The sequence below is a fragment of the Dysidea avara genome, chromosome 12, assembly GCF_963678975.1.
Source record: "Dysidea avara chromosome 12, odDysAvar1.4, whole genome shotgun sequence".
In the NCBI taxonomy this organism is placed as follows: domain Eukaryota; kingdom Metazoa; phylum Porifera; class Demospongiae; order Dictyoceratida; family Dysideidae; genus Dysidea; species Dysidea avara.
In genome coordinates this window covers 2,259,341-2,281,408 of record NC_089283.1, presented here as the reverse complement: position 1 = coordinate 2,281,408, position 22,068 = coordinate 2,259,341, and the positions used below count along the sequence as shown (strand labels likewise).

Genomic DNA, 22,068 nt, shown 5'->3' with positions numbered 1-22,068 from the left:
TATTATTTATGAATAGTAATTGTAATCAACACATGCACTGTTTATTATTAGTAACTGTAACATACACATTGTAGCATACATACTTTAACTTATTGATTGTAACGTGTTCTGTGATTTACATCCTAGGCAAACCAGCTGTGCTGCCTGCCTAGTAATTAATAATAAAGAATAAAGGTTGAGGAGTTTTGGAAAAGTAGGTGATCCTAAGTCTAGCAATTATTGTTCATCTTAATCTACTTTGGAGACTATATACGTAGGTCATTTAACATGTCTGATGTATGTACTATCGTATTGTTAGTTTGATCTGAAATAAATTGTGGCATTATATAGATCTAGTCATCAACAGCAACTTATTGCTTTTATAAGTATTCTTCAATTTTAATTGGCCACAGAGTATCAGTGTTATACAGATTCCTTTTCAGAAATCCAAAAGCTGATTTGCTTTGCCACAAATGTAGCTAGCATGAGGTTCCCAAGATAGTTTATGGTGGAGGCAGATACCAAGATAGTTGTGTTCTGTTACTATATTCATAGGGACATTGGATACAAAAACTGCTTTTATTGTGATGAGTTGCAAATGCAAAATATACATCAATGTGGTAGGATCTGCTTATTCACACATATAATGAATGGAGTTTAAAAATTAAGTAAATATACATATCTACCAATATAAAGACTTAAACTTTTCACTGAAATTTAAATATTCTTTGTTCCATACTTTATCCTCAATGAAATCTCTATCATCTTCAGGTAATTGTGATGCCTTCTTGCTTGTCTTCCACTCATCCCAGATGTCACCATAGTTACTAGCAATCAGTACCAATATCCATTTCTTTAGCTCCTTTCCTCCACAATTATTGCAGAAGGAAACCATATCTACAATATGATGGAATCTAAATACCAGCTATGAATCAATGAATAAACTAGTTGAACTTTTTGGTAAACGACAACCATGCAAAAATAGCTAAGCTATAAATAAGGATGCAGCCCTTTGAAAGCCTGTGTGAAATAAATTGTGAAATCAAAGGTGGTGGCCAAGAAATGGCTGCAATAATGTTAATGCCAATCAGTTTAAATAATGCACCCCTGGTCACTGTTTGGTATTAATGTCATCGCAGCCATCCGCCTTTGATTTCCCAACATTTTTCACCCAGGCTTTTGAAAGCCGCACCCTTTTATATAGCTTAGGTGTTTTGCATGAATTTCATTCCTTTTTGTATTTTAAATGCCAGTCATAAACTGGATTTGAGACTTAATTTCTTCTTATCCACAGGAACAATGATGATGGAAGTTACATTAGTATTGTAATTGTATTTGACCATTTGTTACTTAGTTTTGTAATACCACACTTCTTTATTAAGAGTAAGCCACCAATGTTCCACCACCAGGAAGTTTCGGATGCTTGTACTCAGAAACTGTAAAATGTATTCCTTTGAATTTTGTATCATTGTTAGCGTAGACCCTCACGAACTAGCACGCTTAGTTTTGTATGATTTCTTCAAGGATTGTGTGTTTGGCGAGGCGTTAAGTTTATGTCCGAATCGCATGACCAAAAATACTGATTTTAGGACCATACCTCACAAAGCACAGGAAATGCAAAGATTTAAATGAAATTGTGCATGTAGCTAGGGTAGTCACTCGAGGTCTAGCCCACCAAGTATCATCAACGCTACGCCTCAGATATTATTAAATGTATGAACACACACACTCATTCATTTATTGGCGTATATAGGTACAACTGCTGATGGACGTTATGCACAAATTTAGATGATTTCAACTTTTTGACACCATAAACATCAAAGCAAATCATTTTGATTGTTTAGTATGTTTTATGACAATCTGTAGCTTGACTGCTCCCAAACTATAGTTGCACACGAAGAGTCAGAACTATCACTGTCTCTGTTACGCCTGCTACAAAGCCGCAAGCAAACTAATCTCACATGAAAAATGACACAATATGGTTGAAATGGGATTTCAGTGACTGTTCTATTAGAGTGGTTAAATTGTCCTAACTGCTTTATTAGAGTATCTCAATTTATTCACTCAAATTATAGTTCAGAATATTACTAACAAGTTAAATTGCTGCGAGAACCAAGATTTAAGCAAATAAATTGAGATACTCTAATGAAGCAATCAAGATATATCAACTATTTTAATAGAACAGTCACTTATAGTTGCAGTGTAAATTTCATTTAAAATGTTTCTGTACTGTATCATTCTTCATGTGAGAATATTCCAAATAAAGATTTTACTGAAATGGGGTTTACTTATGGCTTTTTAGCAGGTGTTCTGACTCTGGGTGTATGTATAACTAGTTCACATCTACAGATCATCATAACACGTACTTAAACACTCAAAATGATTTGCTTTGATGTTTATGGTGTCAAACAGCTGAAATCATCTAAATTTGTTCATAAATTCCATCAGCAGTTGTGTTATATATATGCACTAATGAATGACCAAAAATTGATTGGCTTGCATGTACTCATACATTTAGTAATATCTGAGGCATAGCATTGATTTATAAGTTGATAATTGGTGGGCTATACCTTGAGTGACTACCCTAGCTACATGCACAACTGCATTTAAATCTTTGCATTTCCTATGCTTTGTGAGTTGTTGTCCAAAAGTCGGTACATTTGGCCAAAACTGCTTTTGGCGCTTATTTTTTCTTACTGTACCTACAGACACAATGATGATTATGATGATTCTGGAAGACAGAAGATACAATAGTATTGTATTGTAGAACTTATTTGATATATTTTTGTAATACCTTAATAGAGTGCACATTTTCTGAGGACTTCTATTCTTCTGACAGAACATACACAGAATGTTCTAGAATTGGCAGGTCTATGAAATTATGTGAGCTGAATAGCTGCCAACAGAGGTTCAGTGGTTAATGGTTTGGGAGTTAGGTAAGGAGGTCTCTAGTTTGACCTTTGGACAACTTTTTTGACAATGATTTTTGTGCACTTTTGCCACTTGGCGACTGTTCTATTAGACTATTTTGAACACTGTGATTTTAGGTTTTTCCTTGTGACTCACTGAAATTTCTTTTAAACTATTGAGCTTTCAGTGGTTAACCTATAAACAGACCACTATTCTCTTGGGCGGTTACCCTGCAGGCATGACAAAAAAATCACAAAATTAATAGTGTTGCACCGATAATCGGTTCAATAATCGGTATCAGGCCGATATTGGCTACTAGCCGATTAATCGGTTTTGATTAAATCAAGGCCGATGTTAATCTCCACTGCGCTATGTAGTATAATGATGTGGGGGAGGCTAGACATAAGTTATTTGGCATTTTAATTAAGTTATGTGTTAATGGTTTAGCGGTGACTACAAGCCATGCCCATAATAAACTGTCAGGGTTTAGGCCATGCCCAACAATAAACTGAGGTTTTTAGGTTTCTATGTAGTACCAGCCACTTGTCTCAACTGTATAGCAGTAGTAAAATGTACTTAAAATCTGTTTACCATGAGTAACTTTTACTTGTGGTATACATCTAACTTTACATTTTAGCCTAGAATGAGCTGTATATCAATGGTTATGTCACTAATATGAGCCATTTAATAATGATGAGGATGAGTGTTAGTGTTATTAGTGAATATCGGATCGGTTATCAGTATCGGCTAATTCTGTTGCTTAATATCGGTTATCGGAATAATCGGCTAATTTGGATATCGGTGCAACACTAAAAATTAATACTCATTAAATATATGTCAGATTCACACCAGAATTGGTAAGTGGATTCTCCTCTATACAACCTTGTATACCAAATTTCATGGCAATCAAGTTGTACATTTGCGTTTTATACTGGTTTTTATAAAGTGTGCGAGAAGAAGAAAAATTTGACCATCAGAAAAATGAAGAAATTAAGTCTAACTTTGAGGGTTTGTATTTCATAAAGTGATTTTGCTGAAATTTGGAATGTGAGGTGCCAAAGTTGCCAGCGGCTATAATGCAAAAAAAAATCATATACTTTAGAGAAGAGACCAAGGAGCGGCTATAATGAAAAAAATTCTTTCTTCATGTAAATATACCCACAGTGTGGCATGCTGACACATACTACCATGTGCAGTACAGTGTTTACATAACTTCATATTGGAGATGAGACCATGACTATAAGGACCCATAACCAACTATCTACTCGCTCTATCTAATCAGTTGATTAACTGATTAATTGACTTCATGTTTATTTTATATTATTCAATGAATTTTTTTTATATTAACTGTGTTTTCATCTAATTAACCAATGAACATATAATACTAAAACGCGAGCCAACAGAAAATGATTCCTATAGCAAACAAACAATAACCATTCTCCTCTTACACTATTGTGCATTCTACATTATGACAAAAAGTAAGTGATCTTTGAATCAGTACATGTACATCTAAAACTGGCTATTGTGCTAATATGCAGTCACTTCACTTGTTCTAACAAGAAATGTTCTGTTATTTTGCAGGATCATCAAAAATTTAATGAATGCAGTATCAATTAATATCCTATGGAAAGTGAATTCATGGGTTTTGTTCAATAAAAGTGTTATAAAATAAAACCTCAAAGGGGCCACCCAATGAAAACTTTACAATTTACAGTTTGAACACAAATTTTCAATGGGGTTTGTGTCCAGTAGTGGGTGAGATTGAATATACTGAAAAACTCAACTTACTAAATTACCTAGCATGATAACCACTAAAGGTAATGTTACTTACCAACTAGCTCATCCAAAAGTTGTTCAAGTTGTGAGTTAAGTTTTAACTGTTGTGAGGCTGCAGATGTCCCTGTGGTAGAGGTTTTAATTTTGGTGATGATTCTTTCTGATAACTGCACCTCACTGACAGTTACTAGTTCTATTAGACAATATTGATCAGCAAGTCGTATCACCTCCAACATTTCAGTGTCTGATAACTTTGCTGCTCCTCTTGATGCAATCAATCCCACCCTGGGATTGAAGTCACACCTGCCAGTGTACAGCCATTCTAACAGACAACAGAAAGACACCAGGCTGCAGTCTTGTATCACCACCTGTATGGGGTGTTAATAGCATATGAGTGATGGTTATGTGTGTCTTGTACCTCCTTCTGATGACTCTCAGCAAAACCACCTGATAACATTGCTGATAACACCTCACAGTGACAGCACACAATGGAACGATGACCACACAACTTCTCTCCTTCCACTACAAATCTTACATCACTAAATTCCCCAGATGAAAGGAAACACTGAAGGTTATCAGTGTTCAATGGTAATTCTAAATCCCACTGGTTTTCCGTTAATTGTTTCACCTTGATGGAGAGCTCAGAACAAACAGTAGTCAATTTTACTTCATCAACAACACCACTAACTGTTCTTTTATTACTATATAAGCATGACAGCACAGCCTCAGTTATCACCAATGGAATATCATTGTTCACATAAAGGTGCACCTTCCCTGACTCACTACAGGATCACCAACAATACTAATACCTACTCAATGACGCTAATTACTAACCTCTCCATACTTGCTGAAGTGAAGAATGTTGACTGTTTGATTGCATCTGTTAGCTTACTAGCTACACTTGAGGTTGAGTCATTCACTGATTCATTGTTGTTGTTGAAATATGTTGTAAACAGTTTACACTGTGAGAACAAGACAATTGCGTGGGCATGATACTCCATCTGGTTATGATGTATGATGACATCAGAGAATAGTTCATTATTCCACAGTGTGGTGAATGAGAATGAGTGTGTACCCTGATGTCTCATTGGTTGTGTTACTGGTAACAGTTTATCAAGATTATCTGGTACTGGAGGTTTAACTGGACTCTTTTTTCCTCTGCTAAATAGTCCACCAAGAAAAGTAGAACGTCTGTATGATAAACAACATAGTAAACATTATAATAAAGTATAGTGGAGCCTTATAGTTATCTGACCCTGAATCAGGGGCAGATCCAGACTTATGGAAAGGGTACGTCAGAATTAACTGAGGCACTAAATTGTCTCTGATTTGGTAAGGTGAGGTAAAAAAAAAACAAGGTCACAGCCAGCTGACAATAACTACCCACCTCACCAACTACACATTTATCATTGATAAAGTGCATAAACATCCTTAAATAGGTCACTACATACTGCTCTAATACTGTAACTGCTTTATTAGAGTGACTGCTCTATTAGAGTATCTCGATCTTGGTATACTAATAATTCTTTGAGGGAGGGTCAAGAACCCCCCTTGACCCCTCCCCCCTGTATCCTCTTCTGCCCTGAATCCATCACAGCATAAGTTTTATTTATTACTAACTTATGCTATAATATCATGTACACTGAGCCCTCAATAATAATAATAATTCAAGGGGGGGGTGGAATTACACTTGAAATTTAGCCTATTTATAGTATTGCTAAAAATCTTTTCTTTCAAATGTCTGGCATTTTAATTACAGTTTTCACCTATGAGAAAAAGTATATGGTTTGTTACAACCTTTCCTGAACTTGTAATGGAGCCAACAACACATTGTTTGCTCTTTGCACCTTAACTGACAAATTATATACCGTATAGTGGGTTATTTTCGAAACAGAAATTTTCGCACAAGAAGCAAAATCTGAATTTCGAAATATTTTAATTTCGAAGAGTGCATATTTCGAAGTCCAGATGGATGTCAAATAAACAGAAATTCGTGTCACAATTATGAAGAAGCGTGAATGTTTGCCGAAAATTGACTTACTGATGGAATAATGAGTGGAATAATTCCCATTCCTGTGCACTGGAGAGAAAACTGAGGGAGTCTCGGATGGAGTGAATTCACTGGCACGATCACGCTCGATTATAGCTAGCTATCCTACCATAGATTCTAGAGCAGACGGCATCAATTCCCATTCTGGATCACCTTTTTTTACGGTTATTGGTACAGTAACGATACAGTTTACCCATTATCATCAGTAATACTGAGCTAAAACTCGAGGAATACACGAAAGAATCGCCGAAAGTTGGACGGTTGCTTTCACTTGTGGGAATTTATTTTCGAAAAACAACCGGACGTGGGAATTTATTTTCGAAGAGAAGGGCCTCTTTGAAATATCCAAAAATAAAAACCTTTCGAAAATTACCAGCTATACGGTAGTTTCTGTCAAAATTTCCTATCATAATAGGTAACAATGGAACATGTAGGAATTTTGAAAAAGGGTTTCCACTACAGGTAAGTGACTGTTATATTAGAGTAGTTTATATTACCTGAATGCTTTACTCTCCTATCTCAATATTTTCATCAAAATTATTGGTTAGAACGATGTTACAAGTGTTGCTATCATGTGAGAAACCACAACTTAACTATATGATAAAGGTTTAAAATGTGTCCTATTTCATGATAGATTCCAGATTCTGAAAACCTGAAGTTTCATCAACATTTCAAGTAGTGTGCTAAATTCAAAGGAATTCCTGAAACCCCTGGAAACCCCCCTACATGGGTAAGCCCCTGAGTGATAAGAAAGTGGGAGGCTTACTGATGATACAGCATTGCCTTATAAAATGCAAATTATGGATTTATCATTAACCAGTCTGCAGAGTTCTGAATAACAAAATTAGTATGGGAATGAATATACACAAATGTGCTACTTGACCACTATACTATGCTGGTGCAGCAAAATGACATGATCCACTATTATAAAACTGTATCATCAATAAACACATTCCATCTTATTGTGGAGTAGCAGTAAAGTAGCTGAAGGCTAAATTCTACCTCAGACACCATTATTTTGAAATAATTAATTCTTGAGCATGTAGGAGAATAGAATTAGAAATAAATGCACAACTGAGTAATCAGTAATGCTCACTGCACCAGCCAGTATGCTTTGACTGGATAAAGAACAAAAGTGTATACACTACCAAATAAAATAAACCTTCATATGAATAGAACAACCTTTGTTCTCTTCTATCTCCAGGCCAAGTTCATTACACAAGAATAGATAAGATGTTAACTTATATAGTTGTAATTGTTCCTAACAACAGTTATGCTAAGAGAAGATTAATAGTGACACATTGTAACTAACTTGTATAATTTTCCTCCCTGCTCCTGGTAGCCATTCTTATTTAACACAGCAGTCACTCCCAATAGTGTTGCCCCATACACCTCATAGTGTTTGTACAAGTCACACTCATAATAAGCATAAGCTCCTAACACAACAACAACTACACTAATATAACTTTCAAATCATCTTACCAATCTTCTTGGCAGCTTCTTTCCCTTCCTCTTCACTAACACATCTGCTTGAAGGTGGCTGGTCAATACCAAAGTGTGGACGATAGCAGTGTGACACACCCACTAATATTATCGGCACACCAGGACAATGATGGGATACCTCTGGTCTCCACAATTGTACACAATTTTGTAAAGTCTCCTTAGACTCAAAACAAAACATCATAAAGAGAAAATCAGTGTCTGGATAGAACAATGGACGCAGTCGAGCAAATTCTTCTCTCTCTGTTCCACCTACAGACAAATTCATTATTAATAAAAGTGATCTTTTATATACCACATGACTTCATGTGCATTAATATGTCAATGTCAAACTGTTGCTTCTAATGGTGAGATGGTCTGTAGTACAACAGGAAATTTCAACAGAAGGAAAAGTTTACGAATCTTCATCAGCTTTGACATACAAAATTAAAATAAGAAATCATAGATCAAAACACGTACTTTTAAGGGTGCTTAGAGGCATTTGACAAATTAAAAGGTGATGAATTTAACTCATTCATCAAAATTTACTGCTTTACATACGGTACAGTATTAATTTAGTGTATCACACCAAATGCAGTAGGTAATTACAAACAAAAAACTGGCCACCTGGTCAATTTTAGAGAGGTGGTAGGGCCAGAATTGTGTTCTTAACTTTGTGTAAATTTCTTTCAGAGATGTACAATTTCATAATAATATTTTCCAACATTGCAATCTCAAGTATGATTTCACAGTTATTAGAACTTCAGGTTCTGTGATTTATGGAGAAGGCAAGAGGCCAGGAAAACTATTGCAAAACCATTCCAAAGCAGAATATAGTTGTGTTGTGTACTTTTACGTAATATAACAATATTCCAGTAGATCTCTTTTGTATTGCATATAATTATGTCATGTTTTCCATCAAAAAGTGGCTTCTGGTGTGTGTACATAATTTTGACATTGTATCGTAGAATCTGAAGACCACACCCAAAAGATTGCACAATTTATTTTAGGTATTGTAACTCATTTTGTATACCTAGCCTTTGCCTTGTAGTCAATGGTTTTTGGGACATTTAAATTTGTTATCTGTGCTGGTGTAACTTCACAAGCCCAACCTTAGTTATCTTCACATTTTTGTGACAAACTGATATCAAACCTCAAATTAACAAATAATCTACCACACCCACTACATAACTATCAATTTCATGCTCCACCCCAGACAAATTTCCCAAATCTTTACTTTTCCCAAGGAGGAATTCTGTATAGGGAATTCAATCAACTAATTTTTGTCCTGACAAAACTGTCATGAGCGTCGATATCGTCCGGTCCTAGTCAGTATATAGGGACCATGAGGTGTGTAGGTAGGGATGGGGCTTGATAATGATAATTAACACTATTTCCACCAAACAATCGCAAAGTTAATATGTAGGAGACTACTTGATAAAGCAGCTGGATTTTCAGTTTCAGCTTCGCGAAAGATTTATCTGGCTAGAAGCTGTTTGGAGTGGATGCATAATTAACTATTTATACCTAATCGTATTTTTATATGTATACAATTTCCTTGCCACGCCCACTTTTGGCTTTTGCCATGTTTGTGGTCGCGTGTGCCCGAGGACACACCACATGTATAATTTTGTTTATCATAAAATGATGTGTATTACAAACTTACTAGTGTTCCAGATCGTGAGATCTACCACCTTGTCGTACAACTCAACATCTACCAGTTGATGTTGCATGTACAAGTAAGTGACAGTGTTGGCGAGATCTTGTTCATAAAGACTGCCAGCGGTTTGCTTTAAGAAGTGCGCCTTTAACACATCCGAGTCCCCAACTATCACAGCCTTTAACCCAATAAGATTGGCCATCGTCGCTATCCTGATTGTGGACAGATCATAGACAGTGCCCGACTTAGATCATAGATAATTATCTATGCTTAGATCATAGATAATACACCTTGGCACTGTTACTATAAACGCCAGAAAAATTAATTTGGCATTATGCGCTGCCTAAACCGGAAGTATTGATAGTCACGTGATACTTACCAAATGTGTTTCGGACGACAGGAAGCTCTAATTCTGTGAATGCTATCCCACTCTCACTGAGTATAAGATCAAATCTCGAGTCCTGTTTAGTTTAACTCAACAATTTCGGTGCCCTTCGCATACAAGAACAAGTTCTGAAGTTGAAAGAATACTAGTGACTGAGTCGGACCTACTGAAGCAGTAATGCACCTATCAATGTATTGCCCCACCACCCCCCCTCGGGCGTAAGTGGGGCTCTACAGGGGGAATTGACACGAAACTGCTGCCCCACTATGAGGCATTTGACGATCGTTCAGTAAGCACCCAAATATTTTTTTGTTGTAACTTCCTTCGCTATGTCAAATCCCGGGTAAATCCCGCATTGCAACTGGGGCCAACGGTGGGGATTTGACACGATGGGTTTGCCCTACTATGGGGCATTTGACATTCTGCTGTGTCAAATCCCCACTATAGCCCCATATATACCCGAGGGGGGGGAGGGGGGGGCAATACATTGATAGGTGCATAATATCATGGTTATAGTTATAGTTATTATTGTTACTGAGCAGACAGCACAGCTGATATGCTCAGGAAAAAAAAGCAATCATAAAATGAATTTAGCTACGTAGTTACAAAGATTACAGTTATAGAGTTCCATACAATGTTTGCAGTTCCGCTGAAAAAGAGTCAATATTGTTGCTCTCAATGATGGAAGATGGTAAGTTGTTCCAATCCTTAATTGATCTGGAGAAAAAGCTCTGTTGGTATGAATGGGTAGATGAATTTGGTAGAATAAAACGATGTGGGTGATATAGTCTGGTGGATCTTGTCATTGAAATAAAATGAAGAGGAATTGACAGTGAATAATCTTGATGTATAATTTTAAAAAGTGCTTGTAATCTGGATATTTTACGTCTCAGCTGAAGGCTTGGCCAAGAAAGATGCTGTAACATAGCTGTGACTGAGCTGAATCGATTGAAATCATTTAGGACCCATCTAGCTGCCCTACGCTGTACTTTCTCTAGCTGTTGAATATTGTTATGGTGGTATGGGTCCCAGATGACTGCAGCGTATTCCATTGACGGTCGTACTATCGTAAGGTAGGCTGTTGCTTTGATGTTAGATGAGCAGCAACTCAGATTGCGTTTCAAAAAGTTTAATGTTCTATTGGCCTTAGCAGCTATATTACTAATATGTGGAGACCATGATAGTTTGTTGTCCAATATAACACCAAGGTAGGAGTGTTGGTTTGACGTACCCAAGTTGTGATTGTTTAGCTTGTAGTTGAAAATGATTGGTGATAATGATCTGGTAAACCGCATAATAGTACATTTGGTTACATTGAATCTTAATTGCCACTTAGTTGCCCATTCGTGTAGTTGATCAAGATCATGCTGAAGTTGAATGGCATCCTCCTTGGTGGTGATAATTCTGTAAAGTAAACAGTCATCAGCAAATAACCGTAGTGGCGAATTTACATGTTCTGTTATGTCATTAATGTATAGAAGAAACATCAAAGGGCCGAGGACCGTCCCTTGAGGGACTCCTGAGTGAACAGCTATCGAGTCAGAAAAAGTACCGTCCAAAGCTACTTGCTGTGACCTTCTGGTCAGCCAAGTATTGACCCACTGACAGATGTGATCGTTGATACCATAGTGTCTTAATTTAACTAATAGTCTTTGATGTGGGACACTATCAAACGCTTTAGCAAAGTCAAGGAGAATGACATCGGTTTGTTTCTGTTGGTCTAGAGCATGTGACAAGTCTTCTATCAGTGAAATAAGTTGGGTAACACAAGAGTGCTGGGATCTAAAGCCATGCTGGGTATCAATGAGAATGCTATTAGAGTTTAAATGATTCATTACGGAATGATATATAATATGTTCCATAGTTTTGGAGCATACAGAAGTCAATGATATTGGTCGGTAGTTTGCGGTACTAGTACGGTTTCCTTTCTTAAAAACTGGACATACATTGGCCATGAGCCAATCGGAAGGTAGTATACCTGTGTCTAGTGATTGAGTGAATATAACTTGCAGTATAAGGAGATATTTCGTTTGCACAATTCTTCAAGATATATGGATGAATGTTGTCTGGCCCACTGGCTTTGTTGGTATCTAATAGGGATAATTGATGTTGGATACCAGCCACTGAAAATGTAATACTTGGCATAGTAGGCAGAGCATTCACAGGGTTGTTGCAACCATTCATGGAAGGGATATTAGATAAGTTTTCTTTAGTGAAGACTGACTCAAAATAGTTGTTTAATGCATTGGCTTTACTCTTTGTATCTGAGATAGATTCACCATCTACAATTAGGGTGGAGATATTATGGTAGTCCTTACGTTTTGCTCTAATATACTTCCAAAATTGTCTACGATTTCCATTAAATGAGTTGTCAAACATTCTATTAAAATAATTATTGTGTGCTACTTTAATCTTGCTATTTATAGAGTTTTTAATCTTGCGATAGGCATTCCAGTCATTACTAGATTTGGTTCTCTTAGCTATGCTGTATAATTGTTTGCGTCTCTTCATATCCCTCTTTATTTCTCTGTTTATCCATGGTAATTTGGAGTTGGAACGTATAGTTTTGTATGGCACGTGCTTTGCAACACTGTCATTGATTACACCTTTTAGATCAGTCCAGTTTTGTTCGACAGTTTTACAGTAAGGATCATTCCCAAGAAAATAAGTTTGAAATTCAAGTAGGTCTCTTTTAATATTCTCAAGATTAGCTCGGTGGTATAAAGCAACTTTGTGTTCAGATTTAGTATTAATATTTGTGTTATCTATATTATGATGGAAGACAACGGCCTCATGATCCGACATTCCTGGTGCAGTAGTTAAGTCCAATATGGTAGATGAGGTAGAAAGTACAAGATCAAGTATGTTGTTGTTTCTAGTCGGAGTATTGACAAATTGATTAAGGCCAATATCATTAATTTGATCAAGAAATACATTATTTAGTTCTACTCCATAGCTAGGATTAGAGATAACCTGACCACTTCCATCTAACCAATTAATACCTGGAAGGTTGAAATCACCCATTACTATTATATTAGGTAGTTCAGTAAACCTACGTGTAAGAGTGTTCAAAGATAATCCCAATTGCAGTATGGGGTCAATGGATAGGTCTGGTGGACGATAAAATGAGCAAACATAAATGGGGGCCCTTTTAGAAGGAGTCACTTTTGCCCAAATGATTTCAGCATTTACATCCAAATCAGGTTCTCAGATACATCTAGGCCTTCCTTAATGCATAAGAATACACCTCCAGCACCCTCTACTCGATCCTTTCTTAATACAGTATATGTAGGAGGAAAAATTTCAGCATTGTAATAAGAACTATCAAGATGTGATTCACAGCCACAAATAATGTGAGGGTTGTGTTCATCAATTAAGGCTTGGAAATGAGCTCTTTTTCCGGAACTGCGTAAACTACAACAATTAGACTCAAGATTTTTAGTTTAGTATGATTGGGATTTTGGAAATTTAAAGCATTGTAACTACTTGTAGCTGAGCAGTCATCAGGAAGACTGCTCCTGTGAGCGCGGTTGTTTCGTGTGTGTTATGTCCATTGGTTGAGCTGACGAATTCGAAGCTGTAGATGAAGAGTATTTAAAAACTGCATTAATAACCTCTCCATGAAGTTGGTTGTTGACAAAAATACGATTGTTGCTAAGTTTGATTTGTTTACGGTTATGACCAGCCTTGATGGGTATTGGTAAAACCAGGAGCTGGGAGATCATGTGCACAACACCACAAGCAAGTGTTGATTTGCACTAAAGATGGTGTATTGATGCATACGAGGACCCTCCCCTCAAACATGAGGTATATATATGCTGGCAGCACAGGTTGTTGCCAGACCATGCTGGCAGCACAGGCTGCTGCCAGACCATCAGCATACACCCTTTTCTTTTTTGTTTCTCCTTCTTTATGTCACTTCGCCCTTGTATATGCTGTAAAGTCTAATAATTATACAACCAAGTACTAAAGACAATAAAAAATGCGGTTAAAGTTATGTCATTAATAATGAAACAAATAAATAATAATAAAATATAATGTTTGAGAAAACTACAAGGCCTAAGGCTTCACACTCACTGGGAATAGAATCCATGTTGTATGAAGAGACAATCGTATAATGGGCAGGTATTTTCGTGGAGGTGATAGAAACCATACGACTATTCTATTTAACGCCAATCAAAACAGCTAGCTCGTGACGCCCACTACAATGCATCAAGCTAATACTCTGTTCCAAAAGTGTTTAGGAGTTGATGGTGCTGTTAACAATGCCATTAGACTAGGCAAAAAATCCAATGATAAACCTTGCTTATTAAGAATCACTACCCCATCTGAAATAGCCAAGAAGCGAATAATGCGATACTCTAGTAAGTTATGTAATGACCAGACTGGATTAGTGTTGTTCCAGTTCTCAGTACTGGAACTAAAACTATTCCAATTCCAGCCTTTTTTATTCCAGTTCTAGAACTAGAACTGGAACTGGAACAATAATTTTGCTTTCCTTAAGACTGGAACTGGAACTAGAACTATAATTTTGCTTTTGTCAAACTTGGAACTAGAACTATAAAGAAATTTTATCAAGTACTGGAACTAATACTGGAACTGGAATTGATCATAACTATGCAGTTTTTGCCAATACAATTTTGTGCTCTTTACAATACCAGAATTTTATCTGCTGACAAATAGTATTATAACTTCATGAAAGCTGTATGTATTACAACCATGTATGCATGTGCTGAAACACTGCTTGAAACAATTGATTAGCTATAATATTAGATGAGAAGGCTACATACAATGCTGGCTCAGTCACATTGTTATGTCTGGTTCAGTGTTTGATAATTAGCTAAAGGTCTTTTAGAACCACCCTGGTAGTGTTATAGTTGTTAGTGTAAAAATACTGATGACTACAGTATTAGCTACATACATGAAACAACTAAACCTGACAAGACTAGCATATAACTTAATAGTGAGTGTCCATTGGGCTTTTGGTAATACTTAAGTTAAAATAAGTGTACGTTGTTCTAGAAATTGAAGAATGATTAATGGTTCCTGAACTGGAACTAGAACTGTAATTCTAAAGGTTATTGTTCCAGAACTGGAACTAGAACTGTAATTCTAAAGGTTATGGTTCCAGAACTAGAACTGGAACTGTAATTTTAAAGATTATGCATGGTTCCAAAACTTGAACTAGAACTGTAATAACTAGCTGATACTGGAACAACACTAGACTGGACAAAAATTAAGAATATACATCACTCCTGATTTAACTCCAAAAGAGTAGGAAGAAAATCGTGCACTAGCACTGAGAATGAAGTTAGCTGAGCTAAACAGCTCAGGCCATAATTATCGTATAAAAAACAGCCAGATTGTGCAAAGGGAGAATTGTTAACTCCTTTTTGCACTCTCAATAATATAACTAATAATAACACTAGTAGTAATTCTGATTTTCATATTAATCCTTTGACAACAATCATTAAATGCAATATAAATTATTATCAATAAATTTTAGAGGTTTGCTTTCAAAGAAGGAATCATTTTTGAATGTCATCCAAAGTGAAGCTCCCCATTTCATTGCTGGCACCGAAACATGGCTAAAACCCTCAATTTATTCTTCCCCCAGATTATGAACTTCTTTGTAACTATAGATCTGATGGTGTTCTCTTTGCTTGTCACAAACCTCTTGCTTGTGCAAAAATTACTATAGATACAACTTGTGAAGTTTTGGTGTGTAGAATTGCTCTCTCCAGAAGTAGCTATAGAGTTCTCATTATTGTAACATATTATAGACCTCCAAACTGAGACATCGATTATATGCAGAAACTATATATGTCAAGTTATTGAAGAATTGTATATTAGGTATAAGAATGCCATTATTTGGATCAACAGGGGATGTTAATCTACGACTGGGCTAATAATTCAGTTTCTCATGCTATTTATCCAACAGAAATATATAACTCCATTATGCACCTATCAATGTTTTGCCCCACTACTATGAACACAGGCAGAAGTGGGGGCTAGGCGGGGATTAGTCGGGGAATCGACCTCAAACCGTGCCCCAGGTGGTGGGGTATTTGATGCTACGAGGGCACGTAGCGGGTGTTTCGGGATCTTTTACTGGGGGATTCGACATCAAAAGTAGCCCCAGGTAGTGGGGATAAGAATTTTTAAATGTTCAAATCCCCATCTATCCCCCACCTCTGCCCGTGTTCATAGTAGTGGGGCAAAACATTGATATGCGCATAATATTGATACATTTAGTTCTGGTGGGTTCATTCAGCAAGTCAACTCTCCTACAAGTGGTAATAATATATTGAACAGTTGTACAACCAAGAGACCAGTATCTAGTTGATGTCATTCCAGGAATAAGTGATCATGAAATGGTCAAGGTTACATCCAATTTATCACCTTGGTTACTTAAACAAGGAACGTAAAATGGAACAAAGCCGATTTCAATCAGCTAAATGATAACATGATGCAGTTTGCAGAAACATTTCTAGATCACTACACTATTGATACTCTGTTCAAGACCTATGGGATGTTTTTAAAATGCAGTGTAATGACTGTCTAGACCTTGTACCATCTATATCCTCTTCTAAATCTGTTAGAAATCCTTGGATAAACAATTACATAAAGCAGTTAACAAACAGAAAACAACTCTTATATAATAAAGCACGATCAATCCAACTACATACTGATTAGATAGCTTATAAAGATCTCAAAAAGCAAGTGCAAAGAGAATGCAGGAAGGCTCACAATAAATATGTATCAAATATGATTAACCCTGATAACAAGCGTAGTAATAAGAAATTCTGGTCATATATCAAATCTAAAAGAAGCAAACACTGTGGAATATCTTCATTAGAGAAAAACCAACAAGTTGTTACAGATAATTTGGCTAAGGCCAATATTTTGAATGACCAGTTTACATCTGTTTTCACTGTTGACAACGATGGCAACGATCAAATTCCAGCTCTCAAGGTACCTCCTTGTCCAGCCATTCAGCCTATTCATATTGAGGCACAAGGAGTTTGCACACCCTTAGATTCCCACAAGACCTGTGGCCCAGATGGCATACCAACAAAATTATTAAAGGAGTTAGCTTATAATGTTTCACAAGTTCTTGCTCTCATATTTAATGTATCCCTTCACCAATTAAGGTAAATTACCCCTTGACTGTAAGTCTGCCATGGTGGTACTTGTGTTTAAGAAGGGCTCTCGTACTGATCCTTCTAAACCAATTGGGAGTAAATGCATACTGTATGATACATGTCTTAATAAGACAGAAATGGTAGGATCTGCTTATTCACATATATAATGAACATTAAATGGAGTTTAAAATTTAGGTAAATATACATATTAGGCTTGCGCCAATTATGCTGGCATAATTTCGAGCATAATAGGCTAGCAAAAGCATCAAGCATTATGCCAGCATAATTGGACGACTTTCAAGATTTTTAATTAGCTAAATGCACAATGTCCGCACACCAAAAATACAGCAAAACATGAACACACTATGCCTTAATACTGCATTTTATATCAAGAAAATGTGCAATGTATTATTTTTATTGTTTCTTGGCTGATTATTTACACTTCACGGAAAGAAGAGATTGAGAAACTTTAATAGAGCAGTCACTTACTCTAATACAACAGTCAAGAAAGACTGATATACTTTAATAAAACAGCCAACTCTAGAGCATAATCTTGATTTTGAAAGTATAATCTTGAGCATAATAGGCTGAATTTTTGAACACTGCTCAAAAGCATAATAGGCTATTTTCAAAACATATATATAATTGGCTCAAGCCTAATAGATATCAAGCAATATGTAATTAGCTACAGATGCACACTGTACGATACATGTCTTAATAAGTTTGAATTATTAACAGAAATGGTAGGATCTGCTTATTCACACTTGCTCAATGCATATATACACAAATAATGAACATTAAATGGAGTTTAAAAGTATCTACCAATATAAAAACTTGAACTTTTCAGTAAAGTTTAAATATTCTCTGTTTGGCAATACTTTATCCTCAATGAAATCTCTATCATCTTCAGGTAATTCTGATGCCTTCTTGCTTGTCTTCCACTCATCCCAGATGTCACCATAGTTACTAGCAATCAGTAACAATATCCATTTCTTTAGCTCCTCTCCTCCACAATTGTTGCGGAAGGAAACCAGATCTACAATATGATGGAATCTAGTAAACCAACTATGAATCAATGAATAAACTATAGTTCAGCTCCAGCTGGTTATTCTGGCTTGTCCCAAACAAGGTGGGGGTCAAGAAATGGCTGCAATGCCAACTGATTGGCCATAGCAGCCACTTTTTGATCACCACCTTTGATTTCACCTAGGCTTTTGAAGGCCACACCCTTCTTTTACAGCTTAGCTGTTTTTGCAAGGATGTGATTGTCATGATACTAACCAACTAGCTCATCCAAAAGTTGCTCAAGTTGTGAGTCAAGTTTTAACTGCTGTGAGGCTATAGGTATCTCTGTGATAGAGGTTTTGATTTTGGTGATGATTTTTTTTTTGATAACTGCACCTCACTGACAGTTACTAGTTCTGTTAGACAATATTGATCAGCAAGCCGTATCACCTCCAACATTTAAGTGTCTGATAACTTTGCTGTTGCTCTTGATGCACTCAACCCCACCAGTCGCACCTGCCAGTGTACAGCCATTCTAACAGACAACAGAAAGATACCAGGCTGCAGTCTTGTATCACCACCTGTGTGGAGTGTTAATAGTACATGAGTGATGGTTTTGTGTGTCTTGTACCTCCTTCTGATAACTCTCAGCAAAACCACCTGATAACATTGCTGATAACGCCTCAGAGTGACAGCACACGATGGCACGATGACCACACAACTTCTCTCCTTCCACTACAAATCTCACATCACAAAATTCCCCACATGAAAGGAAACACTGAAGGTTATCAGTGTTCAACGGTAACTCTAAATCTCACTGGTTTTCTGTTAATTGTTTCACCTTGATGGAGAGCTCAGAACAAACAGCAGTCAATTTTACTCCATCAACAACACCACTAACTGTTCTTTTATTACTATACAAACATGACAGCACAGCCTCAGTGATCACTGATGGAATATCATTGTTCACATAAAGGTGCACCTTCCCTGACTCACTACAGGATCACCATACTAATACCTACTCAATGACACTTATTACTAACCTCTCCATACTTGCTGAAGTGAAGAATGTTGACTGTTTGATTGCATCTGTTAGCTTACTAGCTACACTTGAGGTGGAGCCATTCACTGATTCAGTTGAAATGTGTTGTAAGCAGTTTACACTGTGAGAACAAGACAATCACATGGGCATGATATACCATCTGGTTATGATGTATGATGACATCAGAGAATAGTTCATTATTCCACAGTGTAGTGAATGAGAATGAGTGTGTACTCTGATGTCTCATTGGTTGTGTTACTGGTAACAGTTTATCAGTATTATCTGGTACTGGAGGTTTAACTGGACTCTTCTTTCCTCTGCTAAATAGTCCACTAAGAAAAGTAGGACGTCTGTATGATAAACAACATAGTAAACAGTAAACACCATACTAACATAAGTCGCAGTTATATCTGATGCTGTATACCCTACTGTGATGTTATGGAATCTACCACAGCATCATGGTGATGGCGAACTTAATTTGTTACTCATTACACCAATACGCTTCTAATTTAATTCTACTGTTTATAATCAGAATTGTTTCCATGATAACAATGGACATCAAGGGGCGTTGGGTGTTTTAACTATCTTGTGATTTCCAGTTAACTTAGATAAGAAAGTTGCTTACCACACAACAAGAAACTTTGACAGAAGAAAAGGTTGATGGATACTCAATTCACCAAATTGGCAAATTAAATGTTGAATTACAAAATCATAGATATCAGATGGCTTGGTGAATTTGACAAATTTGCCATCTTCTTCTGTCAAAATTTCTTATCATACGGCAGGGGCGTACGCAGGAATTTTTAAAAGTGATTTCCACTACAGCTAAGTGGTTGTTATATTAGAGTAGTTTATATAGCCAGACTGTTGTATTAATATCTCAATCTTTTCACCAAAATGATTGGCAATAACTATACTACAAGTGTTACTATAAACTAAGATAAATGAATCTGGAAACATAAAGCTTTACTTTCTTAATGTTTCAAGTAGTATACAATGCCTTACTAAAATAACACTAATGCACACATATGAATAGAACATCTTTACTCTCCAGACCAAGTTCATTATACACAAAACACCGTAATGATTGGATAAGATAAAGCTTGTACGGTTGTAATAGTTCCTAACAACAGTACTAGTTTTGCTAAGAGAACATTGTAACCAAGAGTCCATAATAGAGAGGAGAGTGATATTCTCCTCTTCATTATGACTCTTGTTGTAACTAACTTGAGTTTTCCTCCCTGCTCCTGGTATCCATTCTTATTTAACACAACAGTCACTCCCAATAGTGTTGCCCCATACACCTCATAGTGTTTGTACAAGTCACACTCATAATAAGCATAAGCTCCTAACACAACCACAACTACACTAATATACACTTTCAAATTATCTTACCAATCTTCTTGGCAGCTTCTTTCCCTTCCTCTTCACTAACACATCTGTTTGAAGGTGGCTGGTCAATACCAAAGTGTGGACTATAGCAGTGTGAAACACCCACCAATATTATCGGCACACCAGGACAGTAATCAGATACCTCTGGCCCCCACAATTGTACACAATTTTGTAAAGTTATCTCAGACTCAACACAAAACAACATGAAGAAAAAGTCATTACCTGGATAGGACAATAGACACAGTCGGTCTGTCTCTAATCCACCTACAAACAAATTCACAATTCAGATAAAGTAATCTTTTATGATTGTATGTATATTATTACTGTGTCAATGTCAAGCTTTCACACCATCTATGGTTTAATGCAGAAGAGATGGTCTGTAATGCACTACCGAATGACAGGAAATTTTGACAGAAGGAAAAGTTGATAAATCTTCTTTTCATCAGCTTTGACAAAATTAATGTTGATGAAAATAAGAAATCATAAATCCAAACACATACTTTTAAGGATGCTTGGAGATTTGATGAATTAAAAGGTTGATGAATTTAACTCATTTGTCAACTATTTTTTCGTTAAAATTCCTGTCATACGTAGTGTTAATTTAGTGTATATACCACAACAAAAGTGTAGCATCCAGGGCTCGAACCCTGGACCATCGGTGTGATAGCTCTGTGTACTACCAGCTGTGCTACTGTTGCTAGCTCTCCAACTCCCTTAGTTTTCTATCTTATAAATGTATGGGGCATGTTGAACAGGCCTGGTGATGGTAGCTCAAAGAGATTCCTCCTTGCAACCTGTGACACGAGCTCAACTTGGCTGGCCCTTGATTGATGGATAACTGTTTTCAATCATCTCCCTTCTGGGAGGTTCTGAATAATGATGCTATATCTACAGATGACGCTGCTTCAGCCTCTCATGTGAAGTGACAAAGAAGACTATTAGATCCCTGTTTGAGCAGGCTGCTCGCATTGCTGTATGTCTCCTGTTCATACAAGATTTTTAATTTTAGAGCCTCCCCAGACTGGGGCCTATTGGTTTGTCTAAACTGAACTTTCTGCATGCTATAATTATTGTTTTTGTATTGTAATTTAATAGTGTAAGTCTTGCCAGGGCCTCTGTACTGTCCACCCAGTGCATGGTACTCCTGAGTCTAGACCCCTGTACTTAAGTTGTATAGTATAATGATCACCCTGTCCGTTCAATGTAAGCTAAAAGACTCTGTGTGTTTGGAAGCTTGCTGCGGTA

At 36.6% G+C, this 22,068-nt stretch overlaps 2 protein-coding genes across 4 annotated transcripts; both read right to left on the bottom strand.

Annotated features, from left to right (window-relative positions):
• Window positions 1-522: 522 nt before the first annotated feature.
• Window positions 523-10,159, bottom strand: LOC136240055 (rho-related protein racA-like). 2 transcript variants are annotated; one of them, XM_066030878.1, is made up of 8 exons: window positions 9,861-10,159; window positions 8,198-8,467; window positions 8,028-8,151; window positions 5,500-5,856; window positions 5,084-5,447; window positions 4,839-5,033; window positions 4,721-4,789; window positions 736-876 (listed from the first exon to the last, which is right to left on the bottom strand). In XM_066030878.1, the coding sequence occupies exons 1-7, from the start codon at window positions 10,054-10,056 to the stop codon at window positions 4,763-4,765; spliced, it is 1,533 nt and encodes a 510-aa protein (XP_065886950.1). In that variant the 5' UTR covers window positions 10,057-10,159; the 3' UTR covers window positions 736-876; window positions 4,721-4,762. The 2 variants fall into 2 exon arrangements, with proteins under 2 accessions (XP_065886949.1, XP_065886950.1); XM_066030877.1 differs by having other exon boundaries at window positions 523-876; window positions 4,721-5,033.
• A 7,974-nt stretch (window positions 10,160-18,133) lies between these two features.
• LOC136241067 (uncharacterized) lies at window positions 18,134-21,157 on the bottom strand. 2 transcript variants are annotated; one of them, XM_066032241.1, is made up of 6 exons: window positions 20,827-21,157; window positions 20,659-20,779; window positions 19,433-19,781; window positions 19,021-19,384; window positions 18,666-18,970; window positions 18,134-18,420 (listed from the first exon to the last, which is right to left on the bottom strand). In XM_066032241.1, the coding sequence occupies exons 1-3, from the start codon at window positions 21,026-21,028 to the stop codon at window positions 19,523-19,525; spliced, it is 582 nt and encodes a 193-aa protein (XP_065888313.1). In that variant the 5' UTR covers window positions 21,029-21,157; the 3' UTR covers window positions 18,134-18,420; window positions 18,666-18,970; window positions 19,021-19,384; window positions 19,433-19,522. The 2 variants fall into 2 exon arrangements, 1 of the variants encoding a protein (XP_065888313.1); XR_010694140.1 differs by lacking the exon at window positions 20,659-20,779 and having other exon boundaries at window positions 20,827-21,149.
• Window positions 21,158-22,068: the final 911 nt, after the last annotated feature.